A 20,739-nucleotide genomic window follows, 5' to 3' on the forward strand; every position below is an offset into this window, starting at 1 on the left:
CTTGAGCTACATTTCATTAGCACAGCAGTTAAGCTGCTTTGTAAGCAGCTCTCTTTCCTCCCTGCTCTAAGCCTGCTGCTGTTCCTGCTGGAGGGGAGCTTGGAATGCAGCTTCTCATCACTGCTCTAGTCTGCAGCCACAAGCACTTTTGATGCTCTGCTTCTGTCTGCTGTTGTTTGCTTCTGTGTCATCCCTTGACTTCCATGATCAGACTGGATCCATTAAATTGTCTTCCTGGGGCCTTTTTTCACTTGCATACATATTTTGTAACACTGACTTCATCTCTGCTGGACTTCAATATTTTTATTTTATTTTACATTATTCCCAACCATGTTTATGAGGTGTGAATAAAAAAGAAAACCTCATTCTCCTAGATCTTCTTTTATCACTGTGAATTAATATCTAAGTGATGAATAATTACCCTTTTTAATGTAGATGCTTATTTCTGTTATGTCCATTTAATATCTTTCTGATAGTACTTATGTAGCTACCTAGCAGCAGTCAATAGAAGACGAATTTCCATTGCAGCCTACTACACGTCGCAATGAACTGTGTGTAGCTTTGTTTCCATAAACTCTGCTACGGGTGATTGCTTGTGCTGCGTTGTAAAATCCAGTGTCTGTGTGCTACATGAACACATTGTATAAATTCTCTTACCAGGGTGGTGATTTTGATTTCACAGCTCTCTGGTTCCACAAAAGCAGTTTATGCAAGCACTAAAATCAGCTCAACTTCTTAGACTATTTTTTTTTTTCTCTCCTGAGTGGTATTTGTTTCTAGGTCTGCTTGTTAGTTTGTCATAAATGATCTATGAAAGAAAAGTTCTATTTTCCAAAATGATTTTGTAATGTTGGAGTAATCTAGATTGGGATATATTTATGGAGCTGGGGCTTACTGCTTCAAGTCTGCTCAGTTTGCATGAGCAGTGCATACCTAGTGTGCAGTACAGTAGGAATTTTGGCCATGCTGTAGAGAGTGGCTAAGGAGGAACTAGAAAGATCATCAGTAGATGATGCAGGATTTGAGGTTCCACAATAAGGGTTTTTTTCTCATGTTGCTGTGATTTTGAGTTGGGGTTTTGGTTTGGGGGGAAAAGAGGGTGTTTTTGAATTTTTGTGTGGTTTTCTGGTTTTGTTTGTTTGTTTGTTTTTTTGGGGCTTTTTTGGTCTTAAGACAGATCATTGTCTTTGGACTCAAGACGGTCCTTGTGCTTTAGCAGGGAGTCTGCTAGTAACCAGAGGGCCTGGCTGACCCCCGTGTGGTGAGTTGGCACAGCCTGGTAGAATAGTACAGGAGTACGTATTCATTGCAGGCTTTTCCAAGGACTTGGATACTAAGTATGGAGTGTTGATTCTTGCGATGTGTAACCTTGGTGAAGCCCAGGTAAACTGGCTGCTGTGTTTGGATCCTATACATCAGACCTGCTTTTAGATTTCTTGTTTACTAGTAGCTAATCCTTCTCTCTCATTGCCTATAGGTACAGACACTTGTATGTTACCCCTTCAGAGATAGGAAATTTGCTGCCTAGCCCCACTGAGTCTCTGGAATCTGTTTGGAACCTCAGACTCCCTTGTGATTTCAATGCCAAGGCTCTAGTATTATGAATACTTCAGATTTAATTTCATCCATCTGTCTCATAGTGGTGAAAGCAGACAGACATACAGATACAGGCCTTTAAAAAGCTTTAGAGCAAAATGTTCTTAGATAGCATAGAGGATCAAGGAGAAAAAAAAAAAGGGGCCTCCACCACCCGTCTGGGCAACCTATTCCACGTCTCTATCACCCTCATATTGAAGAATTTTTTCCTAATGTCTAGCCTAAATCTACCCTTTTCTAGCTTAAAGTCTTTGCCCCTCATCCTGTCACCTTGTGAATAGCCCCTCCTCTGCTTTCTTGTAGGCCCCTCTCTGGCACTGGAAGGTTGCTATAAGGTCCCCCTAGAGCCTCTCCTTCCCCAGGCTGAACAACTCCAACTCCCTCAGCCTGTCCTCATAGGAGAGCTGCTCCAGCCCTCTGATAATTTTTGTGGCTCTCTGCTGAGCACGTTCCAACAGCTCCACGTCCTTCTTGTGCTGGGGGCTCCAGGGCTGGACACAGCACTCCAGGTGAGGTCTCACCAGGGCAGAGTAGAGAGGCAGGATCACCTCTCTCCCTCTGCTGGCCACGCTTCTGTTGATGCAGCCCAGGATGTGATTGGCCTTCTGGGCTGCTGCTGCACATTGGTGGCTCATGTCCAGCTTCTCATTTACTAGTACCCCCAAGTCCTTTTCCAGTGGACTGCTTTCTAACATGTCCTCTCCCAGCCTGTATTGGTAATGTTGGTTGCCCCTGCCGAGGTGCAGGAGACCCTGCACTTGGTCTTGTTGAACCTCATGAGGTTCACCTGAGCCCACCTCTCCAGCCTGTCCAGGTCCCTCTGGATGGCCTCCCGTCCCTCTGGCATGTCAGCTGCACCACCCAGCTTAGTATGGTCAGCACGCTTGCACTCAATGCCACTGTCTATATCACTGATGAAGATTCTGTCCTCTTCAGTTACCTCTTCTCCTCTCTGTACTGACCTTTATGCTTATATGAGAATGAAATGGTGAATTAAGAATCTTTTTACCTGTATGTGAGCTGTTCTGCATAATATGGTGTGTTTCTCTTTAGCTCTCTTTATATGTGTAGGTCATCCTTCCACTGATGTAACTTATGTTTCCATTTCTGACTGGAATACTACCCAAGAGCAATGAAAGTCTTATTCTGGCTACTTGTGTTTGAATCCCCTCATTCCTGCACACCCAATCTTGATCAACTTGCCTGTAGCTTTTAAGAGTCAACATTCACAGTAATTTCTTTTTCTACTGTTTAGGAATTTCTGGTTCTCCAAACCTTAGCCTCTTAAGATAAACGCAGTCTTGCACTTTTCCCTAGTTTTCTGCTGCATTATTGTTCTTAGAGGTTCCACCTGAAGGTTTGGAGATCCTTAATAGATCCTTATTTTTCATAAGAATGGTAAAATTTACTTGTACCATGATCAAGTTATGCTTAGTTGAATATATTGATTTCGTCTGACCAAATGTATGTGTAATTTCAGGATTTATTTTAAATCTTGTGTAATAATAAAATTTGTTTTAAGATTATTTTTTTAGCACTTTTCCCTCTCCCTGTCTCATTTCAGATGTTGCAGTTGTGGACATGAGTGATATTTCCAAGCAACCATCGCTGTTCTACCACCTTGGTGTCCGTGAAAGCTTTGACATGGCTAATAATGTTATACTCTACCATGACACTGATGCTGACACTGCTCAGTCTCTCAAAGTAAGGTTCTCACTTCAAAATGTACTTTGTTTCAGAAATATCTTTAAGCACCTGATCCTGCAAATGTTTTTGTTTTTCTGAAACTTCCATTGAATGTGATTTCCTGATAGCTACATAACAAAATCTTGCTAAGAAAAACAGCTGATAATTGGAATAGTATAAAAGCTTGTTTATAAGAAAAGATCCATAATTGGATCTGATTTTTGCTTTAGATGGTTAGATTTACAAGTGAGGGCACAGGTCTGATCTGATTTCTTCCTTCATTTCCCTCTTTTAATGAGACTACATCTTAAATGTTATGACCTGTATAACAACGGCACTGGAACAAGGCCTGTATTTCAACTTACTCCTACTATTGAAGCACCTCTGTCAGATGAAGGTTGTATCTCCTGACTTCTGAGTAGCTAAGACTACAGGAATCTCCTTATTGCTGTTTGAAGATAAAAGAAGAGATCCTCAGCAAATCTTTTTATAGGCCTGTTCATTTTTATAGTAGGACAATACACGTTATACACTTGCATCCAGAACAGCAATTTCAGGACTTAAGTGATGTTGGATTTTAGTCATATATTGTAGATTTTTTCTGTCTTTCTCAGTGCAGGTTTTCTTTGCTTTAGATTACTTCTTTTTTTACTGCTTTAGATTTCTTCTTTATTTAGAGTTAGTGCCCCTTACTACTTTTATATTTTTCATACCACCAATGTGCAAAAACCCTTTTTGGAATTCTCCAGCTTCTCTTAATCCTGTAAGAATATTAAGTTTAATCCTAATTTCATATAAGTCTCATCTTTTCCCAGAAACCTCTGTTTGGCTACAGCTTCTCTTTTCTTTCTTAGTGTCATTGATTTTACTCTGATGTGTCTGGTATCCTATAAGTCCTTTCTTTAAGTGGTGGTCCACATTCACATTCTGTGTGACCTGGGGTCACAAGAACTTAGAGTTGGAGCCTCTCAAACTGTTTGCTCTAAAAAGTTAACTATATAGATATGTGCTAAGGCATACTCATGTGCCTCTATTCCTCTAGCTAATCTGGGTAGGCAGGTATACAACTTTTCATCCTGCCTTGATAATGTACCTGACTGCAAAGAGATCTTTCATTTTTATTTTTCATCAACACATTTCTACCTTTCATTTATCCTTCCACTCAGATGTTCTGATCAGCTTGGTTCTCCCACAGATGTGCCAAAGTTTGGGAAATACAGGCTAGTCATCTTCTATTCATCTCTGTGCAGTGAGGACCTCTGTGGCTTTGATTTCTGCACTTTGTGCCAAGCACGTATACAATCACCTGCTCCGTAGTTAGAGACCTGAATGACCTTTGGGGTTACATCAGGCCATGGGTTGGACCTTGAGATCGATTGTTGCCAGAACTTGCCAGTCTTTGCACTGTTAGTTCTGGTTTGAGGTGTTTGGGTTGTTTTTTTTTTCTTTTTTCCCTAAGGGTGTGAAGCTCAATGACAAGTCTGGGCACCTGGGAACACTGGTATGTGACGAATAGAGAAGCCATTATCTGCCTTCATCTCTCTTCTAGGAACTCTGTCAGTGTCACTGATCTCTTCGTTCTCTCCCCATTGTTTGCATAACCTTCTTGGCCTATGTAGGCCCCTAGCATGTCTAAGCCTTCCGTCACTTTCGTTCTGAGGGATTTTATTTGGCTTAAGGAGTTTAAGTTAATCAGTAATTCTTTTTAGGGTTTGGGACCTTGGTATGTATTTTTATCATCTGATGGTGTTACTGTTTTATCAAGTTTATGACTAATTTATTAATTTTTTTTTTTCTCTTCCCTTCAGGAATTTATTGCTTTATTTGGATCTAGGTTGCTGTGCACACCTCTTAAAAGTGGCTAGCCTAAGTGTTACAAAGGCAGTATTCATGACTGCTACTACTTCTGCTGGGAAGATCTGTGATGTTTAGGCAGCCTGACTTTATATAGCTTATTTCCAAGGACTCATGCTGAAATTCTCCCAAGAGCCGTCTCTTCAGTTTCACCAATGTTCTTTCCAAAACATCCTAGTTCCAAGTGTACGAAAGAATATATATAATCCAGATTTCAAGAGGGTCATATTTGCAGAACTAAGGCTCTTAGATGGTCAATATTTTGTCAGATATTGAGGAAAAGGGTGCATGCACATGATCATTTCTATCCAGTGGCTCTCCAAGTGGATTTCAGGCTGCCAGATGTGAAGTTACTCAAGCAGAATCACATACAATTAAACTATATCAATAACTTTACTTAGAAACAAGTCATTATCTAACATTTGGAGCATGACTTAACTGGGGATCTCTTTAGTTTCACCAAGCAGTGTTCACTGGACATATGAGCCATCACTAGTGGGAGGAGGTGGTTGCTTACCAGCAACTGGAAATCTTTGAGGTTTGCTTTACATGCCCAGTACTTTATCATCTGCCTCATAGTTTCAATATATCTCTTTAGGTTTTGAGGTGAGAATATTTATGGCATAGGAGGTGTGTGTTGGTCTGTTCCTATCCAGGTAGGAAAGGGGCCTAGGTATCTTAAGGATACTCTTCCAGGGGAAGAAAAAATATCCAGCTTTGAATGATTTTGTCTCACAAATGACCAGAGTGTGACTGGGTATGTGGAATTCCCAGGCTGACAAATTTCAATTACTGGCAAGTACAAGTTTCTTCATCTTCTGAGCACTTCTTTAAACAAGTTTCTTCTTTGAATCGTTAATTTTTTCCTAACCTGAACTACTAAGCCTTTTCTTGGTGTTGTTCTGTCCTTTTACATAGAATTTGCTGCAGCAGGAAATAGGGATTAGGCTGTGAAGAGCACTTCTATATTTGTGTGTATGGGTATACCAGTTATTTTTATTGGAAATAATTCCCAGTAAAAATAAATAAACATTTTTAGTATTTTCTTTTTTCTTTTTCCAGGATATGGTATCTCAGAAAAACACAGTAAGTATTAAATCTACATTCTTTTTAAAACACAAAATGAAGGTACTACATTTGAAGCAGCTCAAATAACAAAGCTGCCAAGCACATATATGCTCTATATCATTGGCAGAAGTCTGTTTTACCAATATACAATTCAAACTAGTGGAAATCTTGTTAACTTCCTTTTGAAAATAAAGCCAGATTAAAAAAAATACTTTTCTTTAGAAGTTCTAAGTTCTAGAGAACTGCAAGTAGATATATGTTATATATGTAGGTTGATAGATAAAAATGTAAACTCAGAAATTCAAAGTCTCTTTCTCCCTCTTGTGCAAACGTATGTGTGTGGTGCCTTAATGGGGCGTACTCTTGTATCTCAAGCAGTTTAGGCTACTATATACCTGTCCTTTTCCTCTCAAATTAAGAGATTTTGCTTAGGAATGCAAAAGCTTCTTTCCCAAAGTAAACATACTTACCCTTAATGCAAGTAAAACCAAACAAGAAAGTAAGCCTGAACAAACATAAAGTTTAATAGTTATTTCAGGCTTACTGCAATATGCCATGATATCTTAGTTATGTATTTTGTCATACTTGACATCATGTCAGTGGTTATTTTCGTTAAACACTCTATACTATTTTGAGTTATTTTGAGGACTATTAAATTTGCAAAAATCTTAAACTTCCATGTATCCCTCTGTTTCCCCACATTCACTATGTACTTTTGTTTTCTTCAGATAAATATAGAGCAGGACCAAGATAATAGTGTCCTTAGAGTTTGCTGATAATTTAAAATGGAACTAGAAAAGAAAATACGTTAGTCACAGTGGTTTATTTTGAGCTGCTGTTTATAGTTGGCTGAGGTGCTGCGCGTAGGCTAAAGATAGGTCAGGACGAGCACGTGAGTAAATCCAAATAAGTTTCCTGTCTAGCTTGGTGATCTTTGAACTAGTTTCACCGATGTAGAGTGAACTGCATTTGCTGGTCTGTAGCTCCATGTTGGAGGGCTTCAGAATGAGGAAGGTTTGCTTGTGAATGTGACTATCCATCAGCTGGATGATCAAAACGTCACAAGCATGTGAATTCCTCTACAGAGTAAGATGGAGAATTGTGACAAAACCATTTGGTGGTAATTCCAGAAACTGAATAAAGGCAAAGAGAAGAGCAGCGATTTCAGCCTAGTGCAGTCAGATTAGCAGGCTGCAGTTTTTCTTTTGACAGATTCTTTCTTCCACAGAGGGAGGTATTTACCTTTGCGTGTCAGAGAAGGTGGATCTGGTGACGAAGTTTCTAGAGCAGGGCTTGGTATTAGACCTGTAAACACCATGTAGCTAGCAAAAGGGGCAGGGAGGTATCCTGAAACTAAGATCCTGATCCCTCCTTTAAAAAAGGAGAGGTTGCCATGTTCTTCAAGTGCTTAAATTAAGACAGCAATTGTGAGTAAAATACAGCAGGGAAAAAATAAGTTACTTTAAATACCAGATATGGATTCTTGACTCTTTTGTTTGTCAAAGTTTAGAGGTTTAGGGTCAGGGCTGCCCACTACACCTATAACAGATGCTGTCTGTTTACCCCTCTCCCTTCCCAAACAGGAGGAGAAAGTGAATAAAGGAGAGAGACTTACAGATTGGAAAAGAAAACTTCAAAAGCTTTAATGACAATACTAGAAATAAAATGGAACATATACAAATATACACAAAACCGACATCAAAACCAAGTCCCCTGGTGGCAGTTGTCACCACCACCACTGATGCTATGGAGCAGGCACTGGGGAAGTCCCAGACTGGACTCTGTGGCAGATGGGAGCTGGATTCAGGAGTTGGATTTGGGAGCTGTATTCAGGAACACACAGATTGGGATCAAAGGCAGAACAGATGGAGTCCTCCTCAGATGCTGGCCATTGAAGAGGAGAGGCTTGACCTTTGTGATCCCTCAGCTTTATATCGAATATGACATATATGGGATGGAATCTCTCACTGGTCAGTTTAGGATCACCTGTGCTGTGTGCTCCACTCTACTGGTGCAGCCTTTTACTTTCTGCACCCCCAATGTGGTGCACAAGATTTAGCGGTGACCTTGGTCTGCATACCAGTCTTTGGTGTTAACTGTAAACATGGAATGTTATCGTTGCTATAAGCAGGCCCTGTCTGAAAAAGTGCCATTAACCTCAGAAAGTGCCATTAGTTAGAAGAGACTAAGCTGAAAAGTAAAATCACTGAACAGAATTCGTTCTGGTCTAACTCAAACCACGACAGTGTTATTTGAAGTTGTTTATGTTCTTTTTTATTATATTAATGTCCTGCCATATTGCTTTTTTTTTTTTTTAATTAGAAATCACAACAAAGTAATTAGCAAGCTAAATTTTTAATAGGTTAGAACTTCGTGTTTTTCTGAGTTGGAGTTGACTTCAAGTAACAATTGCCCTTCCCCTCCTTTCTGGTCCAGTGACTTGTCATGAGAGGTGTGCAGTTTGCCACGCCTCAGTATGGTGCCACTGCTTCATTGCTTGGTTAAATATTTTACAGCTCTATGGACAATATCTTGTTTGAAGTTAATTGCTAATGAGAGTTGATGTGCTAGTTAAGTAGGTACAGAATTGGTGTGAATTTACTGAGACAGATCAAATATGTAGTTACGTAACCATTTCAGTTTCAATGCTGAATATTAGATAAAATAGTTAATAGCCCTGTAGTAGGGTTTTGTGTTTTCCTTTCACTTCCCCCAATTGAAAAGTGCAAGTATGTCTCTGCCATAGGTGTGGAATAGCAGAAAGAGCTTAAAGTCACTCTTCATTAGGGTCTAGAGACATGCTGGCAAGAGGATAGATCCTTGATCTGCCAAGCCTTCCTCCAGTGCTGAGGTAGCCACAGGCATACCATTGCTGGTTTGATTAAGAGAATTCCTCTGTGTCTTATAAGCTCTGTGTCTTATAAGCTCTGTGTCTGCATCCACACTGTGTATAAGGGAAGGGGGACAACTGAGATTGCTACCATGTACAGCACACAACTTTTCCAGCAGCACAAGTGAAATTTTCTGTGCTGGCTGCTGTAGCTTGAAGCTTTCTCTGTGTTCTCCCTGCCCTCATCCTTGATATTTGTCATGTACAAAGATGAAAAAAATTCATAGCACAGAACAGATGTTGATCCATGTTAAAGATGCAGAGAAGGTGAATGTCTAGTGCATTGTCTGGAGTGATTTTCTTTTGTGTATGATGAGTAAGCCTTGAAGAAAATGGATGTTTTCCATGTAAAGAAAACATTATTCTAATTCAACATCAAAGAGGAGGCAAGAGTGAGGAAACCAGACATAAAGGTGAAAACAATGCGTAGACAAAAGGTCAAAAATTCATTTGAGATTTGGCCTGAGTACAGCTGATCTAACAGTGAAAATTATACAGCAGCATGCTGCAGTGGTGGGAGTCTGAGAGATTTAAGAGCTTACTGTCTGAAAAAAAGAACGTAAGAGGAGGGGAACTTCCTTCCCTCCACAATCCAGGAACAAAGTTTTCAGGGATGAGATAAGATGGGGAAAGTGATTCAGTTCCACTTGACTCCTTCAAAAAAGGATTTATAACTCTGTATTGATAATTTATTACATTTTTAGGTACAAAATGAAAGAATTATTTGCTAAAGGAGTTCCGTTCCCAGGAGAGAATTGCTCTGCCGCGAATTTCAGGGTCATTTTTCTGTGTCCCATCAGTTAGGTTTCCTTCTGTAGAGCTCCTCTGAGCTTTTGAAGACTATTTTCTGCTATTTTTACTGAGAGTGTATGCACCATTTCTTAACTTCTGTCAAAGTTATCAACAATAAAATAAGTTGCAAGTATGCAGTCATTCAGAACACTTTGCTTCCTCTGTCATTATAGAAGAATGAAGGTTTGAAAGCATGGTGATTGCTGCTGGGCTGTAAGGTGCAGGAAAATAAATTTATCTATGGAAAATGAGTTTGTGCTTTGGAGCTTCTTCAGGTGTCAGATAAACATTGGCTTCCTAGAGAAATAAAATTTCAAGGATTTAAAAAAAAAAAAAAAAAGATTAATCTTCGTCCAAACAGATGTGATAGACAGAATCCATGGGAAAGTTGTTATATTTTGAAGCAACATTTTGTTGCTGTCCTTGATTTTATATTTTTTTTCAATAGGTAGGTTTCCTTTCCCTCTACAGAATTTTAAGGAATGGAGCATAAAAAAAATGTCCAAGGCTGAGTGAAGGAAAAAGTGCATGGGTGGTTTTTTAAAAGCTATTGGAGCCAGGAAGCAAAATTTACAGTTCTTCTGGCAATACTTTTGGCATTGGTTGCACATAATTTGAGAAACATACTTTGATTGATGGAATTTTTATGTGGCATTGAAAATACAGACTAGAACTTCCGACTCTGGAAAAATTATAATTCCAAGTACAGAATATAAGGAGAAAGAACTACTAGTTAATTTTTCTTTAGCTGATGGAATACCTGATAAAATTTGAATAACCCTGTTAACTGCTTTTGGGGAAAGTAAGCTGCCTGTTAAACTACAAGGCTGTTTGTAGTATATTTAGACCTGTGGGCCTGTTGAAGTATTTTCAGAGAATTAAATGTTGAATTTTTTTAATTAGATCATGCCATGGAGGAATCATTAGAAAAATTTCTCCTTCATCTGAAGGGAACAGGATTGCAATTTGTCCTTGCCACAAGGAATTTTTATGTTGAAAAGTCACTTTTTATTTTAATTGGCTGAAAGTATCTTCAGATTTTCAGTAGCTCTATCAATTAGACTGTATCTACTCTTTCAAAGCAATGAACATTTAAGAAAACTAAATAGAAAGATTTTTGACACTTGGACTCATATTCTCCAATTTAGTAGCCCAAATGGATTGAAGTGAGAGCTAAGACTCTAAAGATGAACTGAATAATCTGAAAAAGTAGTATTGCAGAGTACCTTTCTGTTTATTTTCTATTTTTACAACAGGTGAAGTTTGTATGATACAGCATTTAATGACATATTTCTAAAAAAGCCTGAGGCAGCAGAATTATTAAAAGAGCTTCCTAAAGGGCAACAGAATGGAAGAGGAGAAGGAACATCTTAAATACAGACAATCATTTTTGCTTTTGGGGGGAGAATCGTACAAAGGCAATGGGTAACCCCGTAAATGCTACTTCAGATTTTTCTAATTGTGAAATATGCCACTGCTACTATTGATATAATGAAAATTAAGGCTTTCAAAATTTATGGAAGTTAGTTTTTATGGAAATGCTACTATCTCAGGGGATATGTGTATAGTGTTTATATTATAGTTAAATAAGGTAATGAATTTGATAGGTTCATAAAAGACTTGAAAGCATCTTAATGATGTTCTCTTGGCCTTGTAAACACAGACTTTGTAAATATATTTGTTTTCTGTTGTTTCTTTCTTTAATAATTTCTCTATTCGTGTCATGTCTGTCTTTTTGCCTTTTACACTGTTTTGTGGTGATGTTTTCCTCTCTTTTATTTGAATTTGGAGTAGGTTGCCAACCACAAAGCTTTTCTTCGGGTTGAAGTACCTCCTGAATACCACAGTGGTAGTCTGATAGGCAAAGTATGTATCACTTTAAATCTGCTTTCTGCTGAATAGCTATGCCATCTTATTACTGTGTTGCTAGGCGTTTAAAACTGTCTAAGGTTACTTGAAGGATAGTGCTTGGCAGGGTCTTTCCTTCAAAGTGATTGTAATCTTGGAGTGCTCATTCCTTGCAAGCTAGATCCTGAGCTTTTAGAATGTTTGGCTTGTGGTAAGTTCTATTTTAAGTCTTTATATAAAAATACTGCATATATTCAACTTTAGAAGCAAAGTGTTTTTACAAATTTTATATCATCTTAGTCACCTGTACTGCAAGATGGATAGGAATGTGATGTCACAGAAAACTACTGTGAAAACCTTAATTCGTGAGGCAACAGTGGGTTAAACTCTCTGAAGACTCAGAAGTTTGTGACTTCTTTGAGTGAATGCAGTTAATTTTTTGTTATCCTGTGTGGGGTTTTTTTTTTGAGTGAATGCAGTTAATTTTTTGTTATTCTGTGTGTTTTCTTTTTAATGGCGTTGTAAGGTAGGCTAAGCACTCCTGATACTCTTGATGCCTGAGTGAGTGGCAAAATGAACTGCATGGCTCAAGTGAAATAGTTGTGCTATTAGCTCTGCAGGAATAATCCCCTGGCTAAACATGCAGAGATTTTACTCAGTATTGCTTATTTGAAAAAAAACCAAAACAACTGCAAACCTTTAATTCTCTGTCACAAAGTGACAGTTGCACCGGAATAACTATTTATGTTACTAAGGTAAAACATTTACTTTTAACAGCACAAGCTAAATGTTTGGAGGAGTATTTTAAGACAGAAAGCACTCTACATTAGGCCTGCATTGCCTAGAGCCTAAAGATGGCCTGTAATGACCTCAATCTTTCAGCCCTTCAGCAAAGGCATGACTCTGTGCTTAATTCCTTTAGCCGTTTTCCCCTGAAGAACAGGCCTCTATCTCAGCTTATTTGCAGTTATTTTCTGCTGGTGGTTCTTTTTTTTTTTTTTTTTAGTTCCTAAACTTTTTGGCTCTTTTTGTGATAGATTTTAAAGTGTTTTGATTGAATACAAAGGTTTCATTGCTTGCATACTGGACATATGTTATTGGACATATGTTATTTGCTGGAAGGTGAGCTATTGAGAGGGTTTTTTTGCAGTCTGCTTGGTTTTTTGTAATTTTTAATTAAAAAATTTATCCAACTAAGACAATAAAAGTAGCTTAACTACTAATCCTGAAATAAGTCAACTCAGCACAGTCTCTTTATAAGCTTTATAATTTTTTTTAAATTTAACAAGCCATAATTTATAAATTACAAATATTTGCAGCTAGAATTGCTATATATGTTACATCATACATACCTGTGCCATTTATTTATTATTATCTTAAAAAGCAATAATTGATATATGACAGGACAGTAGTTTTCACAATTATTAGCTTTTTGTATCAGTGTAGAAGAAGACGGATATTTTTCAGCTGTCTCTTACCCTTGATAGTGTAAGAAAAGTAGATGGACCGATCTGTTTTTTTGACGTAATGAAGATAAGACAGAATCTCATAGAGAGTCTCATAGTCTCTATATGAAGGGACTTTATTAGATGGAAGAGGCTAGAAAATTTGAGCTGGTTGCTTTTCAGACAAGTTAATGTGCTTAAATATGTGCAGGGTTCCTGACTTCCATACACAAAAATGTGAAAGTCATGGATAAAAATGTAGTTTTCATTGCATAAATTTAACTATGAGTAAGTTTAATACAGTGTTTCACGCGTGTCATTTAAATTTTTCTGAAATTGCTTTGCTTTTTCAGTAGATAACTGCAGCTCTCTTTGCATCACAAGATACATCATAGTTTGAAATTGGATTTTTTTTTTTTCTCCATTGCAGGAAGAGCTAATGCAGTCTTACAGGTTTAAGAAAAGGGTTTATATACAAGCAACTTTTGCATTGTACTGAGCTCAGTGTTTGGTTTTAGTGGGAAGTAGAGATAACTTTGCAACAGTTAATTATACTACTACTACAGAGATACTGTACTGTAGCGTTTATGAGGAAAGAAAGTGGCTAGATCTTTATCTGTTAGAAATAATATAAAATTCTGAATCCTTACAGACTCGTATCAGCAACAGGATGTACAAATTCAGAAGTTTTTTCCATCTGTATTTTTAGTAACTGCATGCCCTACATTGCTACTTCCTGTGAACAATTTATTTCTCTTGTCTAAAGAGATATTTATATGCATTTTATTAATTTTATTAATGCACATAAAACTGTGCCATCTTCACATCCATTCTTTCCATCATTTTTGCATTCTCCCATTGTTCAAGGTGACTGTAAATGGCTGTGGCTTTATTGCGGGCTTAGATGATATACAGCAAAATCATACCTTTCATTTTTTCATATGTTTGATGCCTTGATATCCCCACGGTGGCAGCTGAAGGGTATTTGGTGGTAGTTGTGTTAGTTGTGTCATACTGGTCTATGCTTCAGTGCTTCTATCTAGTTACTCTGAAATGCAGCATTGACTTTTCTTCTAAACAGCAAAGAATTGTCGTAGCTCAAAATGGCATACTGGTGCTTCCAGAAGCTGTGGAAAACTTCACTGTTTTCTGTTTTTTGGAGTCTTGCTTAGGAGTTAAGACTCTGAACTTACAGGTTTTGGGCTCTGAAGGGCATTTCCTGTTTCCTCTCCCCTTTCAGCACCATGATCATGTTTGTGCTTTCTGTGTGACATATTGTGGATTTTTGGATCTTCTAGAATTTTGTGTTAAATGTCTTACATTTCTTACCAAACAAGTTTTGGTGGTTGGTTGGTGTGGTGTTTGATGGCAGCATGCAACAGGTGTTTTGTAGGCTCCTCTGGACTACACATCTCCATTAAGTCCTTCCAACGCCTGTGCTTCTGCATCTCTCTCTCTCTTTGTGGGGAGCTCTGCATCAGCCTCCCTAGCACAGAGTGAGCCTAGGGTATGCAAGTGACATCTCTGACCTCAAAAAATTTGAGAGCAGAAGGCTAGCTTGTAACTGTCAGATCCTATTAGGGTCTGTGCACCCCATCAAAAAATGGAACAGCTTCATTGTATTATTGCTTAACAGACCTTGGACCCTTATTCATCACCCTTGTAAATATATGTAACATAAATGTTAACACAGACACTCCTTGAATGTAGTGCTTGCAAATCTTGTGTTAAACAGTACACTAAAGCTTCATAGTGCACAGCCCTACTCTAGCTGTTTTTTCTGACCGTGAAAGATTCTGTATATACACAAGCACATTTCCACCTTCGTTTGTTTTCTAAGCTGTACTTGTTTTTCTTTTAGGCTTCCAGTGGCAATTATTATTTTATTCCATACATCATCACACCTTGTGCAGACTACTTTTGCTGTGAAAGCGATGCCCAGCGAAGAGCTTCTGAGTATATGCAACCCAGCTGGGACAATATCTTGGGGCCACTTTGTGTCCCGCTAGTGGACAAGTTTATCGGCCTTCTCAAGGATGTCCATGTTACATCATGGTAATTTTACAACATGTACACCTACAGAACCTTTGATAGTCTCTTTTTAATCTTGTCGAAAAAAAAGAGGGAGAATCACTAATAACATTTTTTTTATATTTTAGTTTTAACTGTACTTAATATAGTGTTAAAAGAAGCTGCTAACTTTACTGCTTTCTGTACTGATGTCCTGCAGCTGTTGCTGTTAACTAACCAGGTTACCTAGAAACTGATTTATGGTTACTTTCTGAAATAGCAGTAATCAAAGGCAATCTGTGTGTAAAGTGCTTGACTATAAACTACAGTGTAATAAGCTACAGGTTGTAATAGGAGGTAAGATCACAGCCTCTTCATAGGGCTTAAAGCCAAAGACTGTCCCTTTCTGTCACCAAATAAATACATAAATATGGCAGCAATGGGCAATCACATGTAACTTCCACAGTTTGTTTTTTGTTTGGGTTTGTTTTTTGTTTGGGTTTGTTTTTCAGTACTACCTTCTGATGTCATTTAATAAACTTGATACTGTCCCACCTACTTCTGCAAGGGACTCTTGGAGTTTTGAGGACTGGGACTGGAGATGGAAGTCTCTTTTTCTTGATTTCTTGCCCTGTACTCTGCAGCTAGTCTGGTTTTGTTTGCATTTGTGGAAAACGGTGAGAGAGTCTGAGCTTCTAGGCTTTCTTTTTTCTGGTGTCTGTAGCATGAGGTAATGCTTAGGGCCCTTGAATTTCTTTCTCTTTTCTCATTGGCATCCCACCCAAGTGAAAGACTCACCTAAAATCCCCCTTTTCTCACCTAGTCTCACTCAGGATCCCACAGATGACTGACTAATACACACTTTGTCCTTTACACTTCCATCCATGTCAGGTCTGCTATTCTGTAGCACCTTACTGGACAATGACTGGGATATTGATGGCCTGAAGAACCACAGGCTGCCTCCTGCTTCTCCAAAGCAGGCCTAGAGAGGAGGCTACACGGGAGGCCTACAGGCCCACTTTGAGGAAAGGGACAAGAGGAAGGGAAGAAACTCAACAAAGTTGCTCAGTGTACCAGAGAGCTGTGCCTTGGTAGTGCAGTCTCATAAAGCTAGTAACACAGTTGGTCCTGGCAGTAGTAGATTTTGGTACTGCTTAGAATTTGTGTCATTATGAAATGGTGCTCTGGGCACCAGCTGTCCAAAGCTACCTATATTATATGCTTGGATGTTTATGAACAGGGTTGTGGGTGATTTTGTTTTGATAAGTGTACTGTGAAGTCCTACAGTAAAGCCTCTGTTCTCTCTCCCATTTTCAGGCACAAGTGCCTGAAAGAGGCTTTTGTACAGCTGCAGAATTAGACATTGCTGTGGTAGATCTCTGTGAAGAGGAAGATTCCTCATTCCTGCCAAAGATTTGAATAAATTTGAGGAGGTTAAGTGTTGCATCATTCTTGAAAGTGTGACTCCCTTTCTTAAATCATTTGATACTTTTGAAAAGCATTGCCCGCTATCCCCCTCTGTTCTGGCTGTCACAAGACAGTCTAATTATCATTAGCCTGGTAGAAGGTCACACTGTATAGAAGCCTGAGATTGGAAATCCATAATGAATTGGATCTAACCTCCACTGCCAATATTAACTATTAAAATCTTTTTAATAGTGCTTTCTGTGATCTTGCTTCTTTGTTTTATAAACATATCTTACATGTATCTTATAACGTAAGATATGATGTGCATTAGAAAACTTTGTTTTCTTTTCTATATATAGGGTTTATGCTAAGCAAAGCTGAATATTTCGCAATACTCACTTGTAAACAAAAAAGGCATTGTATGCACTTGAGTATCTGTCAGGTGACATCTGCTGACTTGCAAACTAGAGACTCCATAAGCTGCTCCAGATAAAGTTACCCCGAAGTAGCCTGTGCAGGTCGTTATAACTGTCATACTGATAATGTAGACATGATTTTGTATTCTACAAAAGCTCTGGTGTTGCCTTGTGCACTGACATTAGTGTAAATAAGATGCACTTACTGGGGGATTTTACATAGATCCCACCCATGTTATCTATTCTGTTCATCAAACAGTTTGCAACTAAATTAGCTTTTGATGGCTTGTTACAGTTTCTTTGTTTGGAAGCCTTTTTGCTCCTTTTGTTGTGTACCTTCTTTTTATATCACACTGATCTTTCTCCTTTGTGTATCTTATTCCAGTTATTCCCGTTGCTGCTTTCTTTAGGATACAAAGTACTGTCATGGTCAGCAAATGGGGCAAAGAAATGCCCCAGTTTTACTACGTTGACAGAATTATTTCACAACCCTGGTTGTAAACGTATTAATACGTAGCCCCACAGTCTGAGGTGGTGCATGGTGGAATATGGATAATGAAACAAACAATGTGGAAACATTTGATGTGCACCTCGCTATGAGGAAATATTACTTTTTTTATTATACATTGTGCTTTCTATCAGAATTATAACCATGTTTCATAAGAAATATCTACTGGTCGTCTTCCCTTATGTCTATCTTTTATTTCTTTAGTGCCTATTATAAAGAAACACTGCTAAATGATATTAGGAAAGCTAGAGAGAAATATCAAGGAGATGAACTAGCTAAGGAGCTGACCAGGATTAAGCTTCGCATGGATAACACTGAAGTGCTGACTTCTGACATTGTCATAAACCTGCTTCTTTCTTACAGAGATATTCAGGTATGTTCCGAAAGACTAAGGAAGATTATTTTACCATGGGACTTTGGCTTTTTTGTTCTTCTATACTTCATTGTTTGTTTAAGCAGTGGTTCAACACTGACAGAAATTGTTACATTGTGTAGCAGTTTGATTTGTCTCTTGGGCAACTTGAAGGGTTTTAAACTCTTGCTTATTTTGTCTATGAGCAAGAGACACAGATTAGGTGATTTCCTGAGGTCTTTGTTTTCAGTGATTTTCAGCTTCCTTTAAAAAAAAGGGGTGGAAAAAAAAAAAAAACACAAAAGGAAAAATCCCCTGCTGAGCAAGATGTTTGTGTTTCCTTTTCCTCAGCCTCCAAAGTCAAATTATGTAGAAATGAACAAAATACATTTGTTGTGACCATTATATTGGCCAGAGCTGCCAAAGTTGAGAACTATCTTTCAAAGAAGTATAAATTTGTTTTAAAATACAACTGCACCATTTTCTTGATTTTTTTTTTTTTTTTTTGTTTTTAATAAACACATTCTGCTTTTGGTAAAATACAATGTGTGTACTTCCAAACTGCCTGTCTGCATGTTTAACATCCCTTTTAAAATATACTTGCAACCATTCTTTGGAAATTGTTTTCTAACAGGGGCTGAATTGTTTATTTCATAAGTATAAATGGGTTGTGAGAGCAGTGAGTGACCACATCATCCTGCATAACCCAACTTGCTATTCTGGGATGTGTATTTTCCTGCAGCACTTCATCCAACTTCGTTTTGATTGCCTCTGGTGATCATCTGCATTCTTTTGAAAGATCTCCTCCCTTGAGAAATGTAATAATCTGGAAACCTATTCTAAACAAACAAATTAAGTAATGTGAGGCCATTTCTGATGTCAGTAAACTTGCCTCTTCAGCAACCTATATATGGGTTACCCCTGAGAAACCATAACGAAGGCTCAACCAGGTGACGTGCTGCAGAATGAACTGTGCTCGTGTCTACAATGACCTGATGAAGTATCTTCACTCAGCAGACCTTAATAAGGTCTGAAATAGCCTAGTTCAGCACCTCTCCCTCCTGGCGCTGGGAGTGTAATTGATCAAACTGGCCAGAGGGATTCAGTAATTTGGGCAGTGGCACTGAGGTGAGGTGAAGAAGAGACAAGCATTGACACGGGTAGACAGAATCCCTGCTTAGTTCCTTACACAGAGTTTGCGACTGTTTCACTGACTCTTCTAGGAACAGTGAGCTGAGATGCTGTCTAGCAGTCATGATATATTTTGGTTAAGTGAATACTTTCCTCTGCTTTCAGTTTCTTTTCTTTTCTTTCTTTTTTTCTTAAATCATTCCAGGACTATGATGCGATGGTGAAGCTGGTAGAAACATTAGAAATGCTTCCTACCTGTGATCTGGCTGATCAACACAACATTAAATTTCATTATGCTTTTGCATTGAATCGGTAAGGATGATTTATTGAGGTTGGTTCACTTTATTGTGGTTCCATATGGGCTTTTATATAAATTTATAGTGCAGATAATATCAAATCTTCTTCCATTTCTGCACATTGTGGGAGTTCACCACAGTCATCTTTCCTTAATCCCATACTTCCTGTACACCAGGGCAGCTTGTAACTCTTGAAATCATTGTTTTCCAACAACCATCGTTTTGCCAACAGCCTGATGAGTGGATCTGTTCCAAAGGCCACCTGAGTAATTGTGAAAGACTCTAGTGATGTAGATGGGCTCTCTGTCAGGCTGACATTGTTTATTCTGAGTCACTAATTATTCTGAAAGTCTGGAAGGGTTTAGCATAATAGTGTTATGGGTGAGTTATTAAAGTAAGAGGCAAAAAGCACTGCTTTATCCATGAATACACATTCATGATACAGCTTCCTTGAAATGCTGAAAGGTGATCTTGGTTTACAGGCATGTTGCTAGATTAGGAAGAACAGAAGTGTTGTTGAACTCCTCTAGTTAGCTACAGATTATTGTAATGCCTGTGTATAGTAGTTACTTCATTTATAAAGAATGTATATTGAGATTGTATTATAGACAATATATTCCATACAAATGAAATAATATATAATAATAAAAGTAATTGGTTAGATGGAATTAAAAATTATGATCTGCAGTTTAACTAAAAATTAGCTCTGGACAGCGTCAGGATGGCATGTGATTAAGGACTTAATAATAGATCTAGAAAAGTAGTTCTTGTGGCATTTTATGGTAACAAGTGGTAGTAAGTCTAGTGCCATTTGACAGTTTCATCAGACTTAGGAGTAAATATAAAATCATTGCTCAGAAAAATGTTGGACATCACTGCATCACTGCTGTGTCAAAAAGTAGTCTTCTCACAGCATTTTATGGACCGTACTCTCTAAAAAAAAAAAAAAAAAAACAAACAACCCCTCCCACCCTCAAATAAATCATTCACATGCAGCCATGTGCAAGGTCTTACACATAAGAACAAAGAATGCAGTACATGCCAACAGGAAAGTTCATAGAAAACAGTGATTTTTGGAAAGGATCTAGTGGCTTGTTCATAGACTTGAGTGTTCATCTGAGGGATTCAGTGGTAAGTAGCTTGAAGTGACTTTGAAGGAATGTAGCAGTGAGTAATATAGAGTACACAGAGTATTCAGCATAGATGTGACTGGTACTGCACATAATTCCAATGCTTTTATGAGAGCTAGCTATACAGATGTTTTTGAAGGGTGGAATGAAACTGGTTTTAAATGTATTTTTTATTGAGAAGAAAATAAAAGAAAATAAATTAGAATAGTATGTTCTGAGAAATTAATTGATTACAATGAGAATTATCTCTGTGAGAAGAAATGTATCAGGTGCCAGACAGTGGTCAAATCTCTCACAGAAAAGGATAACT

The 20,739-nt window shown here is 38.1% G+C and overlaps 1 protein-coding gene across 1 annotated transcript in view; it reads left to right on the forward strand.

Moving 5' to 3' along the window:
* Nucleotides 1–3,177: 3,177 nt before the first annotated feature.
* The window catches only part of MAP3K15 (mitogen-activated protein kinase kinase kinase 15), a 59,522-nt gene continuing 41,960 nt past the window's right edge, over nucleotides 3,178–20,739 (forward strand). Inside the window, exons 1-6 of the mRNA XM_008945604.1 lie at nucleotides 3,178–3,300; nucleotides 6,199–6,222; nucleotides 11,681–11,752; nucleotides 15,041–15,234; nucleotides 17,725–17,893; nucleotides 19,209–19,315. Coding sequence (XP_008943852.1) covers nucleotides 3,178–3,300; nucleotides 6,199–6,222; nucleotides 11,681–11,752; nucleotides 15,041–15,234; nucleotides 17,725–17,893; nucleotides 19,209–19,315 — 689 coding nt within the window. The remainder of the gene's footprint in view (nucleotides 3,301–6,198; nucleotides 6,223–11,680; nucleotides 11,753–15,040; nucleotides 15,235–17,724; nucleotides 17,894–19,208; nucleotides 19,316–20,739) is intronic.

Source organism: Merops nubicus, unplaced genomic scaffold (assembly GCF_000691845.1).
Source record: "Merops nubicus isolate BGI_N331 unplaced genomic scaffold, ASM69184v1 scaffold13738, whole genome shotgun sequence".
In the NCBI taxonomy this organism is placed as follows: Eukaryota; Metazoa; Chordata; class Aves; order Coraciiformes; family Meropidae; genus Merops; species Merops nubicus.